Raw genomic sequence first — 16,132 nt, 5'->3', positions numbered from 1 at the left:
GTATATTTATCTCTATTTAAGGCACCTAAGAGCTCTATAAGGGCAGGGAATTAATTATTCATAGTGTATTGGCCATATAGGTATCAGTTGCCCAGGCCCACTAGAGAATACGCTCTGCCGCATATTTAAAGAAAAAGAGAAATCAGCTGTATGATGTGGGCTAAACCTGGAGGTGGGAAGTAGGGGTGTTTGTGGGATTCAGAGTAGGACTAGATGGAGGGGATTTTATCTAGAACAAACATTTGGATTCAGATCAGGGGATGGACAATCAGCTAAGAGCCAGACCAGTTTATGTTTTACTTGAACTGGTTCACCCGTCCCTACCTACCAGCTTCTATCTGAAAGGTGAGGATTCTGTCACCTCTGTCTCTGGCATTTTAAAATGCATGTAAAAGAATGGAATAACACTCCACTACCCTGAAGAATGATATCTGATTAAGCTGCAGATTGGGAAGTGTCCCAACTACCCTTATGTAATTTGCGTAGCTTTGATCTTACCATACATAGATAATATTAAATTAGTTCCTACTCCTGATGGGATTTTGATACCCACTATACAAAAACGCATCATCTCCCCACATCCAGTCTCACCCACTGCATTGTGACATGTTGGGATGCACTGCTGTGTGACTTAAAAGAATTAATCCATCACTTTATTTTAAAAGAAGTTTACATTAAATAAATATCAAGCATCCTGTGGGTAAAAATAAAAATAGTTATAAAGTCCTGGTCCAATTAGCATTCATGGTAGTGTTTGGCATTAAACACTTAAAAAAAAAAAAGACTTTGGGAAATAGTCTCCTTTCAGTGATTGATCATCAGTCCTTTTAATGCAGTAGCATGAGCACATTGAGCAGGAAATGTTTGTGTATATTACATTAGTACCTTTCTCCAGATATCATCATTCATCACCTTAACTAAACACTTCACTGATCACTATGGATTTGCTTATCTCCTGCTAACTGCAGTGCAGTACTTAGCCAAACTGCTCTGGTGTTCACTGTCCTCTAAAATACTATTCATTTTACCTCCTCCTTTTGCTAGTAATTGAATATCCAAATTTAAGAATCACAGGCCACATCCTTAGCTGGTGTAAATCAGTGTAATTTTGTTGACTTTGACAGAGCTATAACAATTTATACCCATTATACAAATGTCCTTCCCATATTTACACCCCATGCAAATCTGGAAACCCCAATACCTCAAATTTTTCAACATATATCAGAAATGGTCCTGTCAGCTGCTAATTTGGTTTCCACCAAGCAACATATGTTTTTCCTGCTCCAAGCATATCTCTCTCTTGCTGAGGTCTGCAAATGTTCCCTACTGAAGATGATGACTTGCTGCCACACACAGCTGAGTCCATATATTTCCACACTTCACTGTGAAGAACCGCTTATTCACCTGAGTGTTTTCTTTGTCTACAGGAGTTCATTATTACATTTGACTGATTAATTGTGCCATACCAATAGTAATCTGCCAGCACACACAGTTCTGAAAGGGGGATTTTTTTTTTGACTTGCAGTTCATAGTACAATTCAGTTTGTGGCAACTCATTATTCACAAAGAGAGAGAAATGCAGGCAAAGTATGGAAGGCATTATAGAGAAATAGGTAATAACTTATTTATAGATTTCTGCAGAAACTCTATAGTTAGCGAAATATACCATCTGTTACATATCCACACTATTCCTAAGTGCATATTAGCAAGCTAAATACATGCCAAACACCTGATTTTTTCTATCTTATTTAATACTGCTCTTGACAGGCAACATTATGCTTTATTAGGTTATGTCATGTTATGTTACAAAGTTATGCTAGGTAACACAATAACAAAGAAGACAGTATGGTTCTGCTGCTGTTATTGTAAATGTTCACGTTGAGACAGATTTTCAAAGGAGTTCAGCACCAAACAGCTTACACTTAGTCACTTATATCAGTGGGCAGATTTTCAAAACAGTTCAACTCTAGAGCTCATTGGAAAATTGGGTGATTGAGGAGAGAGGTATCCTAAAAAAAAAAAAAAAGACAAAAACTAAAATACATTTGTTTTTACATGGAAAAACTAAAAAAAAAACCTTTTCACCAAAAATTGAACACAGTCAGCCAAAATGTTGGATTAGGAAACACAGCTGTGCTGCCTCATGGGAACTGTGGTTCAGGTGCCTGATGCCTCCATTCTTTTCCATGGGCTGGGTTCCCTGGCTAGACTATACCTCCCAGTCTCCTGCTGTCACAGTGCATCATGGGAGTCCCTGGCTGCTATGTATCAGGAGGTGTAGACTGGTTGAGGAAATTGGCCCATAGAGAAGAAAGAGATACCTGAACTACAAATCCTATGAGGCCCTGATGAGGTATTTATCAATAATTCCCCCCTCATTTTCCAGGTGTTCTAGGGGGGGTTACAAAAATTTGGTATTTTCTGCAGAGAGCGGTGGTGGCTTTTTTTTTTTGCAAAAAATTGTTATTTACCCAATTTTCCATTAGAAAACAGTTTAAGCAGATTTTTTTTTTTTTTTTTTAACTAATTCTATTAAGCACTCATTAAGTGTCCATTGGTTTCAATGGGAGATGCTGAGCATCTCTAAATGATCTGGCCACTCCCTTTAGGTAACCAAATGGGAATTCAATTCTTTTGAAAACCTGTCCCCAACTGAGGTGAGTGCTGCACACTTTGGTTAATCTGGCCTACAGTATACTGTCAATAATGCCAGTGAAATAGGACAGATTCCTGCACAGGGATTTTGGCACATCACTTGTAGATCAGATACGGAAGATAATTTCTTACATCAAAATTAGTCCTACTACTTAGGAAACAAAGGAGTTTCTGGGACTTAAAAAAACAACCCATCACTGTTGCACTATTGATATTTTAATCAGTGGTGGAGTCTGATTTTAAATGAAAAACAAGGGGAAATCAATTTCTTAAGGAAAGGTAGAGGGTGGATGCAAGACAGATTACTGTAGCCCCACCAGATGAAAGTTTCTCCTTACAGGCTCCTGCTTTCTAGCAAATTAATCAATTTCCAGAGTCACAGGCACTGACTTTTCAAAGTGCCGGGGGGGAGGGGTGTTTGACCACTGGCCCTGCCCCATCCCTTCCCCCGAGACCACACCCACACCCTCCCTCTTCTCGCCCTGCTTGACCCACACCCTGCCTCTTCCTGCCTTTGCTCCACCCTCACCCCACTTCTTCATGCCCAGTTCTACCCTTGCTCTTCTCCCGTCCCCACAGAGAGCCTCCTGAATGCTGCAAAACAGCTGATTGCAGTGGGCGGGAGACATGAGGAGGGAGGGGGAGGTCATGATCCATGGGTTCTGCCAGCGAGTGGGAGGTGCTGGGGGGGCAAGCTGATAGGAAGGCTGCTGGTGGGTGCTCAACACCAACCATTTTTTCCCCGTGGGCCTATGTCCAGAGTGATGTGTAATATTTCTGGCAGAGATCTAAGAACAGTAGGGTACATTTGGTTAATTTTGCATCTTTGTGAAAACATTCTTCACAGTATTGCTCTTTTTTCCCCCCTCACAAAGCTTCTTTTGCCATCAGAATCTTGTTCTTAGCAAAAATGTGAATCTACAATTTACAGTTCTGGAAAGGGATTGGAAGCCATTGACTAAACTATGTACTTTTTTGAGGGTATTTTGTTTTATTTTATTCTGTTTTATGAAAAAAATAAAGCCTTGTCTTCTTTGTAGCAAAAGAGGGGGAAAGAATGTGCTCAGGAGAGGAATTTCTGCTGGTTTTTATTACTAATGCACAAACCTCAAAAGGTTTGGTTTATTTCATCCCTTAGGTAATCTGACAATTTGAAACTTTGTATGTAGTGTAGTTGTAGCTGTGTTGGTTCCATAATATTAGCGAGACAAGGCAGGTGAGATAATATCTTTTATTGGACCAACTTCTGTTGGTGAGAGAAACAAATTCTCAAGACACACACAGCTTTTCTTCAGGCCTGGAAAAGGAACTTCCAGTGTCCTGGGAGGTGGAATAGATTGTTTAACATAAGTAGTTAGCACATACACTATTCAAGGTAGAGTGGCCCACTAATACTTCTGCAGCCATAGGACAAAAAGGGGGATTTGTGGATTACCGATTGTTCTAATAAGCCATAAATCCAGTGTCTCTGTTCGGTCCATGTTTTTGACTGTCTAGCAGAGTTAAGCTCCCAGGGTTCTCTTTTGAAAATTTCGTGCAGGTTTGAAACTTTGTGAGGGTTTCTGATCCTTCTTTTATTGAAGACAAGAGCATTTCCCCCCACACACACACAATGTAACTGGGTCTTTTCTCCTAAACCCTAAACTCTGAAATTTGGGATATTCAGACCTGAACAATCTCCAGATGTTATGGTGATATTTGAAGTTTGCGGCAGTGTTCTCATGAGGTTCTATCCAATCCTCACAAAAGCACCTACTAGAGGTATTTACACACATTCTAAACACTAGTTTTTCACAGCAGCCTTCACATGGCATTGCCGATATCTTCACAGCAGTGTCAGGAAAGACTTTATGCGACTTGATTTTTGCTACGTTCTGATAAGCACACAGTACTCTGTGAGGCACTTATCCCTATATCAACCAAGTCACTGCTAAGGCCTATGCACTTGTGTTCTTTCATGCCATTGCCTGACTTTGGGACCAGGTGTAAGTGGGTGCTATGCACCTACTAATGTCCCTTTCCAAGAAATGGGTAGTGAATTGATAAGGATCTGTAGCAAATTGTTGACACCTTGGAGAAAAGGGAACAGGCATAATCAAATGACTCTATCATTACTTCCTTCATTTATATTGTACTAACTTTTCAGAACAAGTAAGTATACATGTTTATTAAAGGTTTAAAAGACTGGATGTTTAGATATCACACCAAATAAATAAAACAATACGTATCTGTTAAGTTTGAGTAAGGCATACAGAATCATGCCACTCTTGGTTTCCTTTCTGTTTATGGTAGTGAATACAATGTACTATATGCTCCTTTCCTTTTTGTCTTTTTTTCCCATAGAAAACTTAGACTCCAACCCAGAAAACTAGCAGGCAGGCAATTAAAGGGACATCATATATCTTAAAAATGTTTTTCCAATGCATTGACAGATACCTTCAATTGTCACCATAACAGAGTGTAGAAAGTGCTCATGAGGTGTTGCAGCTGCCTAATTCAATTCATCCACCTCTGAATAAACAATATCTGCACAGGAGACCAATATACAAGCAGAGAGAGAGAAGGAAAAAAAGTAAAGTCAGTTGTGTAAGGTTCATCTAAAGGGGGGCAAATTCAGGTATTGATAAGCAAGGTCTGAGCCTGTCCAGATAGTGACTACTATTGTTTTGAGTAGATGAGACTGGATTTTTTGTTGTTTTTGGTTTTTATTACTGTTTATTAAATTCTCTGCCTACTGGCTCAGGAAGTTACCCAGTTGTTGAAAATATAGGGAGAATAGTGGCTGTTTGTGGAAATTGTGAACAAATACAATATTGAAACTGAGTCTGAACAAAATTGTCACTCTATTTGTACCACTTTGAAAAAGTTAGTTTGGTGCAGGATTGACCACCCTATTGACTAGGTGTGACACAAGCAATGGGACCAGTCTCATCTAAGCCTTGCCAACACACTGACATCTACCAATGTGCCTCCATCTTGGATAGGAAGGACCTTCTGTAGGGATGAAATATGATTTCACTGTCCTTGACCCCTTTAATCCTGAGCCTCCTTTGTGTCATTTCCAGAATTCAGGACCCATAATCATTTGGAACCCTTGTTACTCCCCTCCTCTCATTTAAGCTAAGGGACTGTAAACTTTAACACCTCAGCTGATCAGACTGCTGTTGAACCACATGAAGAAAAAGTATTCTCTGAGAAAGCAAAATCTCAAACAGAACTTTCTAGATAAAAAACAGCACTTTGAGTCTCCACCCACCCAAATCAGCCAACAGTGAGTACAGACTGCAAAATACAAATACAGTGAGTACAAACTGCAAAATACAAATACAATACGTTCCTTAGGAGGAACTCTGGAAGAGCCTCAAGTTGCAAACTTGTGTAATAAATAGTAAGCACATATATAGACTCCTTTATTTCTTCTGGTTGCCCACTAGGTATTACCACATTCTTATCTGCACCAGTTTGGTCTCATCCTTAACCTCATAATTAGATGTTAGGCAAGATGCTTGATAGCAGGTGGGATTGAAGAGACTGACATATGAACTGACAGTTCATGAATTCTAGCTAGCTATGTAATGAACCCCTACACACAATCCTGTGGAATCACCAATGTGAGAGCCCAAAGGGAAGTTGATCAATTGATCACTATTACCTTCTACGTCGTCTCAAAAAGAAAAGAACAGAGCCATTCAAGTATGACTCCACTTCCTCATTTTAAGGTCCACAAACATGTCAAAGAACTTCACAGGGTTAGTGCTAACCCAAGCAGCTAACAAATACAAAAGACATGTGATCTTCTTCGCCTGCTGACCACTACAATCAGCATCGTCTCCATGTTATAGCACTGCTTAAAGCCAAAGTGGTTATGGTAAAACCTGAGAACTTCAATAGATTATTGACCATTTCCACCAGAACCTCCTTGATTATCCTTCTCAGCAAAAGAATGGTAAAAAAAAGAAGATATTTTTAAGAGACTGTCATTGTCTGGGAAGGCTCTTATAATCATCTCTTTCAAAGAAAATTGTATATCCCCCTACCAGAAACAGCTCATGGAAATAATTTCCAACAATATCGACAGCAACTTTCTGATGGCCTTCACTAGCCAAGAAGGACTTGGATTCAATTTGGAGGTCATAACAGAAAACTTCCCTATCACCACCAGCATATCAGCAAGTGACATTGGCAAAAATTCAAAACAAAGGTGACTGCAGGAGCAGACAGCCTGGGTCAAATCTGAACTAATTTAGCCACAAAAAAATCTGATTATTTCTCACAGTGGGAAACAGTTGATACAAATGACCTGAATTAACCCTGACATTTAACAGCCCCATTAACAAAGTCCTCTGACACATCTACCTCCCTGTGCAGCTCTAAATAAAATATTTTTTTTTAAAAAATTAGCTCATAAGGGAAAAAAGTGAAGACAGCTATTATTTACCTGATTTCTTGTAGGTTATAAGTTTGATTTGCATGACACTATCTACAGGACTACATTTCCATCTAACAGGATCGAAATGTACTTTTCAGAGTGTGAACATAAAACCCTTGTGGTAGGATGAATAAAGCAAACAATATGTGAAATTATATGGGATAGACAGCTCTAGGAAGGAGATGATATATCCTGTTATATTTTATTAAAACACAGTTTGAATGAAAAAGAATAGCATTTGATACAGCCCGCTGCCATAAGGCACTCTGACATAGAAGTAATGAATCTCAGCATTTTAAATGAGAGCTTTTGGAATACAAAGAAAACCGTTGGCTTTGGTGGAGATTTTTGGAAAATACATCTGCTATGTTATCTTTTGTCGTTAGAGTCACATTATTAACAGGGAACCGCACTGAGAAACTTATTATCTGTACCTTTTTAATAAGCAATGAAACAGAAGGGTAGATTCTTCTCTTGATGTATATTCATAGCTTCAGTTAAAAGAAACTAACAATTAGCCATAGATATTACACTTACGGGTTGGTTATTCTACCATAATGAATCTCCTAGCGTCCATTTATTTGTCTCCTGTAAAGCTCTTCATTTGCTCTTATAGGTCCAAATACAAAGCCCATTGATATTAACAGAGAGATTAGCCCTGACTGCAGTGGGGTTTGGATCAGAACTATACTGATCAGATTCCTTTAAAAAAGTCTGCCTGCATAAGCATTTAAGTACAGATTCTCCTCTATGTACTAAAGTAAATGGTAAAGGTATTGTCCACCTAATAATTACATGAATAAAACATTCATTATTAGAAAAAAATAGTCTTTTTCTCTATTGATATGAAGGACTTGTAAATTTGAAACATACAAAAAAAAAAAAAAGGCCAAGACAAGCTTCTTTTTTGTGTTCAGTATCCAAAAGTGGTGGTAGAGTGTCATCAAATAATGTTGAATGAGCTTGCAAAGGGGAATATAACGTATTACAAAATGATGGGAAGTAACTTCCCTATCAACAGGTTTTTCTATAATCATGCACCTCAAGGATTTTAGCACCTCCACCTGAAGCAGCTGCTACTGGACAATCTCAGAAACAGGGCATGAGATTAGGGTATATGAACATGTATGCAGATAGAAGTTTTATTATAATATTACAATAAAAGTTCTGGCTTGTTTAATTTCAATTAGATTTTTGTCAGAGTAAGGATTGCAAAGTTGGACCCATAATTTGCATTGAAATAAATCTGGCCATTAATATTTGTTTTTGTTTTTTCTTTTGTTCAAGATCTTGGAAATTTTGAAACCAAAACAAGAAGCACTGTCTCAGTCAGAGAAGGACAAGGAGTGGTTTTGCTTTGTGGTCCTCCACCACACCATGGAGGTATTATATGATGTTCTGAACTGTGCAGTTGATGTTGATTTATACAGATACTGTCATGTGCAGCAAAAGGTAACCAACAACTCACAAGGTGATGGACAGTAGAATACTGTGAGATGGACTGAACAAATTGGTCATTTTTGTTTCAGAGCATTGCATTCCTAAAAAGAGAATGACATGGCAAGTATATTTACTATCTTACTATAAAATCAGCAGATATGAGTAAGTATTCTTCAGATTCAAACCACTAAAGCTGTGCTCTTAAATGGGTTTCTTACAATGTATGGATTTTCAGCTTTAAGACCCCTAAATTGGACTACTTGTGGCAATATAGTTAAGCAAGTGCATAAGTGTTTGTAGGATTGTGGCCTAAATTTATACTTGGGCAAGCACTAGAACTGTGTAAACCCTCCTGTATTAACTAAGCGCCACTGAAAATCTTCACTTGGATATCAAACCTCAGACTTAAACAGACTCAAACCTTTTAGAGTTTCAGAAAAATATGGACAACTTTTACCCCTATTATTTTTCATTTTCATGTTCCTCTACATTTCGAATTTCAGCCTGAAGTACAAGTTCCAAAAACATCTGGAAAATTGTTATCAATACAATGCAGTGTGTTAATCAAAAGAGTGATAAAAATTGTTTTCTTAACAGAGAGTAAGATCTTCCAATAACAGTGGAGTAGAAATGTACACAGTATACTTCAGAATATTCTGTAGTAGCATTTTAAGAAAGGTATTTGCCTAAAATGTACAGAGTATGTTATAAAGATTTCATTGTATTTCCAGATCCACCAAGAGCAAAAATTAATGGAAGCCCTGTTTCATGAGATTGTCAGTCCAATTTCAAAGATCAAAGAAATTCAGATAGATGATAGTTCTTTTTTATAAGGTCATAAAAGAGCCCAATTTTTCTTTATTATTATTATTCATATTGCAACCCCATGCAGAATCAAGGCTCCATTGTACTAGCCACTGTATACACAGGATGTAAATATGATCCCTGCGCTAAAGAACTAAGTACATGCAGATTGGTTATTCATTACCTGGTAATGATTGTTTGGGTTAGAACAAATATTCTCTCATCAGTATTCAACTCCTCTTCATCAATAGAAAGAAAGTGGAAATTCTAAAAATAGGGATAAAATGAATGGATATACTACTCCATATCACTAATTTTGACCACATGCACTAAGACAGCTTGAGAGCCATGTGAAACATTTGTTGAGAAACTAAACACACTTTGTGAGACTGAAGAGCTTCTGTGCAAAATGCTTCATGTCAGTGAGTATTTAGGAAGTTAGGCATGGCAGTGTTTTCTGTTAAGTGTTTAGCGTTTCAAGCCGGGTCGTTTGGGTATCAACACATGAATGAAGTCACACGACATTTCTTCAAGCTTCTTGATTGGCTGAGCTCTATTCTGTATGCTTGAAAGGATCAACAGAAGCTATTTTCTCTTGTTTCCTCAAGCTTGTGTGAGAGGAAGCAAGAAGATATGCTGGACGAGGAGCAGCTATGAGGTTTACTAAAGCCACTAGCTAGGGATGCTTGGTCACCAGTGATACTCCCCAAAAAGACAACCATAGCTGGGGAATAGGGGAAATCAGGAGAAGGGTCTACTGGACGGCCTACTAAGGCGCAAGAAATTAGGATATTGTTGCACTGATATTTTGGTTTAAGTACGTGAGAGTGATGTACTGCACACTCCTATATAGTTTCTATTCAGTAATGCTAGAGTTTGTATTTCTCCTCTCCCCATGCCTGCCTTGTAATGCTAGAATTATTTCAGAGGGTAAAAGAGATGGGGAAACTAGGAAAGTTGAAAATATTTTGTATCACTCTATGAAGTGAATTCACAGGCAACACTACCTCACTTCATCCCCTGTCAATTCCTCCATTTTCTATGTGTAGCAACTGAATAGTATTCTGCAGTAAGAACTCCATTATATATTAAAATCACTTGGGGTGGTATCAGAGGCCCTCCATTTGTCCTTGTGGTCCCCATTATTTTGATTTCATAATTTATATATACATTCTGACATGGAAACTCACTTTATTCTCTGAAACATCTCTGATTCTCTACTGAGACAAAATCCAGCTTACCTGTATGTGTGTGTTATTCTGTGACTATTTGTGTACGATACATAACACACAGTAAAACTTAGACTAAACATCATAAAGAATGGTTGAGGAGTCTTCTGGGGAATTGCTTGAGAACATAAGAACATAAGAATGGCCATACTGGGTCAGATCAAAGATCCATTCAGCCCAGTATCCTGTCTACCAACAGCAGCCAACGCCAGGTGTCCAAGAGGGAGTGAACCTAACAGGTAATTATCAAGTGATCTCTTCTGCCATTCATCTCCACCCTCTGATAAACAATGGGTAGGGACACCATTCCTTACCCATCCTGGCTAATAGCCATTAATGAATTTAACCTCCATGAATTTATCTAGTTCTCTTTCAAACCTTGTTATAGTCCTAGCCTTCAAAAACTCCTCAGGCAAGGAGTTCCACAGGTTGACTGTGCGCTGTGTGAAGAAGAACTTCCTTTTATTTGTTTTAAACCTGCTGCCCATTAATTTCATTTGGTGGCCCCTAGTTCTTATATTATGGGAACAAGTTTAAACTTTTCCTTATCCACTTTCTCCACACCACTCATGATTTTATATAGCTCTGTCATATTCCCCCTTAGTCTCCTCTTTTCCAAGCTGAAAAGTCCTAGCCTCTTTAATCTCTCCTCATATGGGACCTGTTCCAAACCCCTAATCATTTTAGTTGCCCTTCTCTGATCTTTTCTAATGCCAGTATATCTTTTTTGAGATGAGGACATTACATCTGTACGCAGCATTCAAAATGGGGCGTACCATGGATTTATATAAGAGCATGTCATAAACAGATAGTTAAGGGTTAATGCCTCTTTTACCTGTAAAGGGTGAAGAAGTTCACCTAGCCTAGCTGACACCTGACCAGAAGAACCAATGGGCGAACAGATGTTTCAAAAGGAAGGAGGAAGTTTTCCTTTGTTTGAGAGTTTCAGTTTCAGCAGAGTGAAAAAGATCAAAGAACCAGCCTCTTATCAGAGTAGTAAGTTTTAGAAAGAGATAAATAGATTTATGTTTATTTTTCTTGTAACTTGTCTTGGTACCATTAAGGGAATTATCAAATTTGGGTATTCTTGTGTGTATTAAAGTTTTTGCCCAGGGGAACATCCTCTGTGTTTTGGATTTGTTGTCTGTGAGAGTAGCTGGTATGCTATCTCTCCCAGAGGGTTTTTTTTACTTTTCTTTTCTTTAATTAAAAGACTTCTTTTTAAATACTTGATTGATTTTTTCCTTGTTTTAGATCCAAGGGGGTGGATCTGGATCCACCAGGAGTTGGTGGAGAAAGGAGCGGGGATGGTTAATTTCTCCTTGTTTTAAGATCCAAGGGGTTTGGATCTGTGTTCACCAGGGAACTGGTGAAGTCCCTCCAGACTACCCAGGGAAAAAGGTAGTGCTTGAGGGTGGTGGCAGCGATACCAGATCTAAGCTGGTAATTAGCTTAGAAGTGTCCATGCAGGTCCACATCTGTACCCTAAAGTTCAGAGTGGGAAGAACCTTGACAGGGCAATAAGATATTCTCCGTCTTTTCTCTATCACTTTTTAAATGATTCCTAACATCCTCTTTGGATTTTTTGACTGCCACTACACACTGTGTGGATGTCTTCAGAGAACTATCCACGATGATTCCAAGATCTCTTTCTTGATTAGTTGTAGCTAAATTAGCTCCCATCATATTGTATGTACAGTTGGGGTTATTTTTCAGTGTGCATTACTTTACATTTATCCACATTAAATTTCATTTGCATTTTGTTGCCTTATCACTTAGTTTGTGAGATCTTTTTAAAGTTCTTTCATAGTCTGCTTTGATCTTAACTATCTTGAGCAGTTTAGTGTCGTCTGCAACTTTGCCACCTCACTGTTTACCTCTGTCTCCAGATCATTTATGAATAAGTTGAATAGGATTGGTCCTAGGACTGACCTTTGGAGAACCTCTCCATTCCAAAATTTACCATTTAGTCCTACTCTTTGTTCCCTGTCTTTAACCATTTCTCAATCCGTGAAAGGATCTTCCCTCTTATCCCATGACAACTTAATTTACACAAGAGCCTTGTTGAGGGACCTTTTCAAATGCTTTCTGGAAATCTAAGTACACTATGTCCACAGGATCCCCTTGTCCACATGTTTGTTGACCCCTTCAAAGAACTCTAATAGATTAGTAAGACGTGATTTCCCTTTACAGAACCATGTTGACTTTTGCCCTAAAATTTATGTTCTTCTATGTGTCTAACAATTTTATTCTTTACTATTGTTTCAACTAATTTGCCTGGTACTGACATTAGATTTACCGGTCTGTAATTGCTGGGATCATCTCTAGAGCCCTTTTTAAATATTGGTGTTGCGTTAGCTATCTTCCAGTCACTGGGTACAGAAGCTGATTTAAAGGACAGGTTACAAACCATAGTTAATAGTTGCACAATTTCACATTTGAGTTCTTTCAGAACTCTTGGGTGAATGCCATCTGATCCCAGTGACTTGTTACTGTTAAATTTATCAATTAATTCCAAAACCACCTCTAATGACACTTCAATCAATGACAATTCCTCAGATTTGTCACCTACAAAGGACAGCTCAGGTTTGGGAATCTCCCTAATATCCTCAGCCGTGAAGACTGAAGCAAAGAATTCATTTAGTTTCTCCGCAATGAGGTTTCTTGATGCTTCTGCTGCCCCTACTACTGCTTCTTGTGAGCCTTAGGTGCTCCTGAGCCACTGGTGTTTGTAATGGTGGCCTCTCTTGGTTGGTGAACAATAACAGTAACCTGAAGAATTAAAAATAGCACAATGGCCAAATCAGTTTTTCAAACTGAAAGCAGCAGCTACTCTTCGGTCATTCATTTTTTCTATCTTTCAGAGGAGGTGGCCACACATACATGGGAGCTTAAAATAGTTTACTGCATGCTAGCACTGACTTCTCTCTCTTAGCAATATTTTCTCAATTCTTATTAAAGAAACAGAGTTATAAAACAAATTCTCAAGAGGAGACGATAAATAGTGATCTGTAAAGGGAAAGCAGTATATCAGAGGTGAAAAGAAGTCCATCAAATCAGTTTAAACCCAGAAAATCTTATGGCGAGATGAAATGTCAGTTCATGTAATGTTTACAGCACTATGAAAGAGGTATATAATCTGGGAGATTAACTGAAACCCAGTCCTTACAGGCAGAGAAAGCTCCAAAGGGAGTCCCTGAGATGGATCAATGGGACAGATAGGACAATTAACCATTCTCAGACTAGCAGGCTCCTTTAGACTTAAAGTGAAAACATTGTACTGACATAAAGCCAGGGAAGATGTTCATGATGGAAACAAATAGTTAAAGGTGAGTTGATCCTAGATCAATTGAACTGACAGAAGGATAGTCATGAACAACCCCCTTCCATAGTGTTTTATTGGTTGGAAATGTGAGCTGCTGACGAAAGGGCATGAAAACAAAAAGCGTTATTTGGCATAACAAGCCTCCAGAGAATAGAAACTGAGTTCCTCTCCTGTGAGGCATTGACACTGTATCTGTTCCAAAATTATATGCCATGGAGATGAGGAATAAGGTGTGAGGTACAGTATAAACTATATTCTATTCTAGGGTGCTAAGACAGTGAAACATTTCTATTACTGTGGAAAAAGCATTTTGATTGAAGATCTCTTCCCTGACATTGAACACTTAAAAGAGAAAGGCCTAGTGGCTGTATGCATGGTTCCCAGTGAATTCAATGGAAGTTCTGTGTGAGTAAGGCAGGCTAAATTTGGCTCTTAAAAAGAAATTGGAAGGAAACTAGTTAGCTATCAAATAGTTTGCTGTTTACTTTCTTCAACAGTACACTGTGCCAGAGAGAAGTTGCAAATGTGTTGAATTTCCTTGTTTTATGCAAAAAGGGTAATCTGGATTAGAAGGAGGAGGAGGATCATTACGTGATAGACATTCTTGTAATGTTCACTACAGAGAAGAGAGATAGAGAGGTCAAATTAAATTTGTCTTTGTTTCTTTAAACAGATCTTTAATTTCTGCAGGCTGTACTCTCTGCATTTACTACAGAGTAGTAACTACTACATTTACTAAATGTTTTGTCCATTTATTGCAATCTAAGATTAGTCTCAGAACTAATGATGAGGTTGTTATTATATATTTGGATTACAGTAGTATCTAGAAGCCCTAGTCATGCACCAGGACCCCATTGTGCTAGGCACTGTAAAACACACAACAAGGGTCCCTGCCCCAAGATTGCCTAAATTTGCCACTGATGATCCTTTTTAGGCCTAACATTGTTCCCACAAATATTACAGTGAATAACATCTGAGTTTTACGCTAAATCTCTGTAACTTTGCCACAACTCTCATTCCTGATATGGCTAGTTCACTCAAACAAATTCATCATTAGATTTCAGCTAATAATTTTGTTTAATATTGTGAAATGAACAAACAAATCATGTAGCTGTGAAGGACCCTTGTAATAAAAATTAGCACCACTTAACAGACTGTTTGAATAGTATTATGCTATCAAGAGGCTTTGAAATCAAACTGTAATCTTATTCCTCACATTATTTGTAGATGATCGAGATAAGGAACAGTTATGTTCTCTACTCTGTACTGTCGAACTCTAAGATGCATACTATAGAGTGTGCAAGCTCTATGCATGACATTCCATTGATGCCAATGGGATTTTCCCATGCAAAGTATAAAATATGGACCCACCATATTAGTTATATTTTAATTAAAGGCAACCAAATGTAATATGCACCCCTAGTGTTCTACACATTACAGAGAAAAGACTGCCTTGAGGAATTCACAGTCTTGTTCAATGTGAGACAACGTACAAAATAATATGGGAACTTTCAAGCCCAAGACAGTGTAGAAGAACTGAAACTAAATATACACATAGGAAATGCTGATAGTGAATACTAAAGATCTTTCTATACTATTTTAAGTACAGATAATCCTGAGAGCAGAAATTCTTTCCCATCTGCCCCACCCCACTGCTAGAAGATTGGAATGCAAAAGCCAGAGGAGGGGAATAGAGGATAAGGTTCCAGTTGGGATCTTAGGTCTTCATGTTCATCAGACCCAAAAATAAAAACGTTAAATAATGGAGGGAAAAAAATAATCAGACTCCTAGGGATGAATCCATCCCCTGAGAGAAGAAACTATTCTTCCCACCTCTGACAGCAGTAGTGAAGTGGGGGTGGGGAACAAAAGCTCCGCTTGGGCCTCTCATCCCACCCCACTGCTAGAGCTGTGAAGGTTTGCAGCAGCTGAGGTTCTGTCCTTCTGTTTTATAAATGTTTTGAAACTAGCCTTACCACTAGACCCACATTTGCTAAGAGAAAAAGAATAGAGCAATGGACGCTAGTTCATTGCCAATTCTGAATTTGTAGTACATAGATAGCCACAATGGTGCTCTTCTTTTAATGCACTTTAAACATTATTGAAAGCACAATTTTAAAATAAACTGATTTCCCCAAAGTGTAAATACTATCATGTATGAAGTAAAATAAAATTGTCAGTTATGTCTCTAAGATTATTCATCCCCCAACCCAAGATATAATGGTTATCTTCCATTTTCTCAGCAGTACA

At 38.3% G+C, this 16,132-nt stretch overlaps 1 protein-coding gene across 3 annotated transcripts in view; it reads left to right on the top strand.

Moving 5' to 3' along the window:
- CNTN6 (contactin 6) overlaps positions 1–16,132 on the top strand; it is a 232,854-nt gene that overhangs the window by 118,555 nt on the left and 98,167 nt on the right. For 2 of the 3 annotated variants that reach the window (XM_032794620.2, XM_075073115.1), the window contains exon 5: positions 8,372–8,467. In XM_032794620.2, coding sequence (XP_032650511.1) covers positions 8,372–8,467 — 96 coding nt within the window. Of the gene's footprint in view, positions 1–8,371; positions 8,468–16,132 lie in introns of those variants that run through there. The other variant, XM_032794622.2, reaches the window with a different exon arrangement.

Source organism: Chelonoidis abingdonii, chromosome 17 (genome assembly GCF_003597395.2).
Source record: "Chelonoidis abingdonii isolate Lonesome George chromosome 17, CheloAbing_2.0, whole genome shotgun sequence".
Classification (NCBI taxonomy): domain Eukaryota; kingdom Metazoa; phylum Chordata; order Testudines; family Testudinidae; genus Chelonoidis; species Chelonoidis abingdonii.
This window is presented reverse-complemented; position numbering and strand designations above follow the sequence as displayed.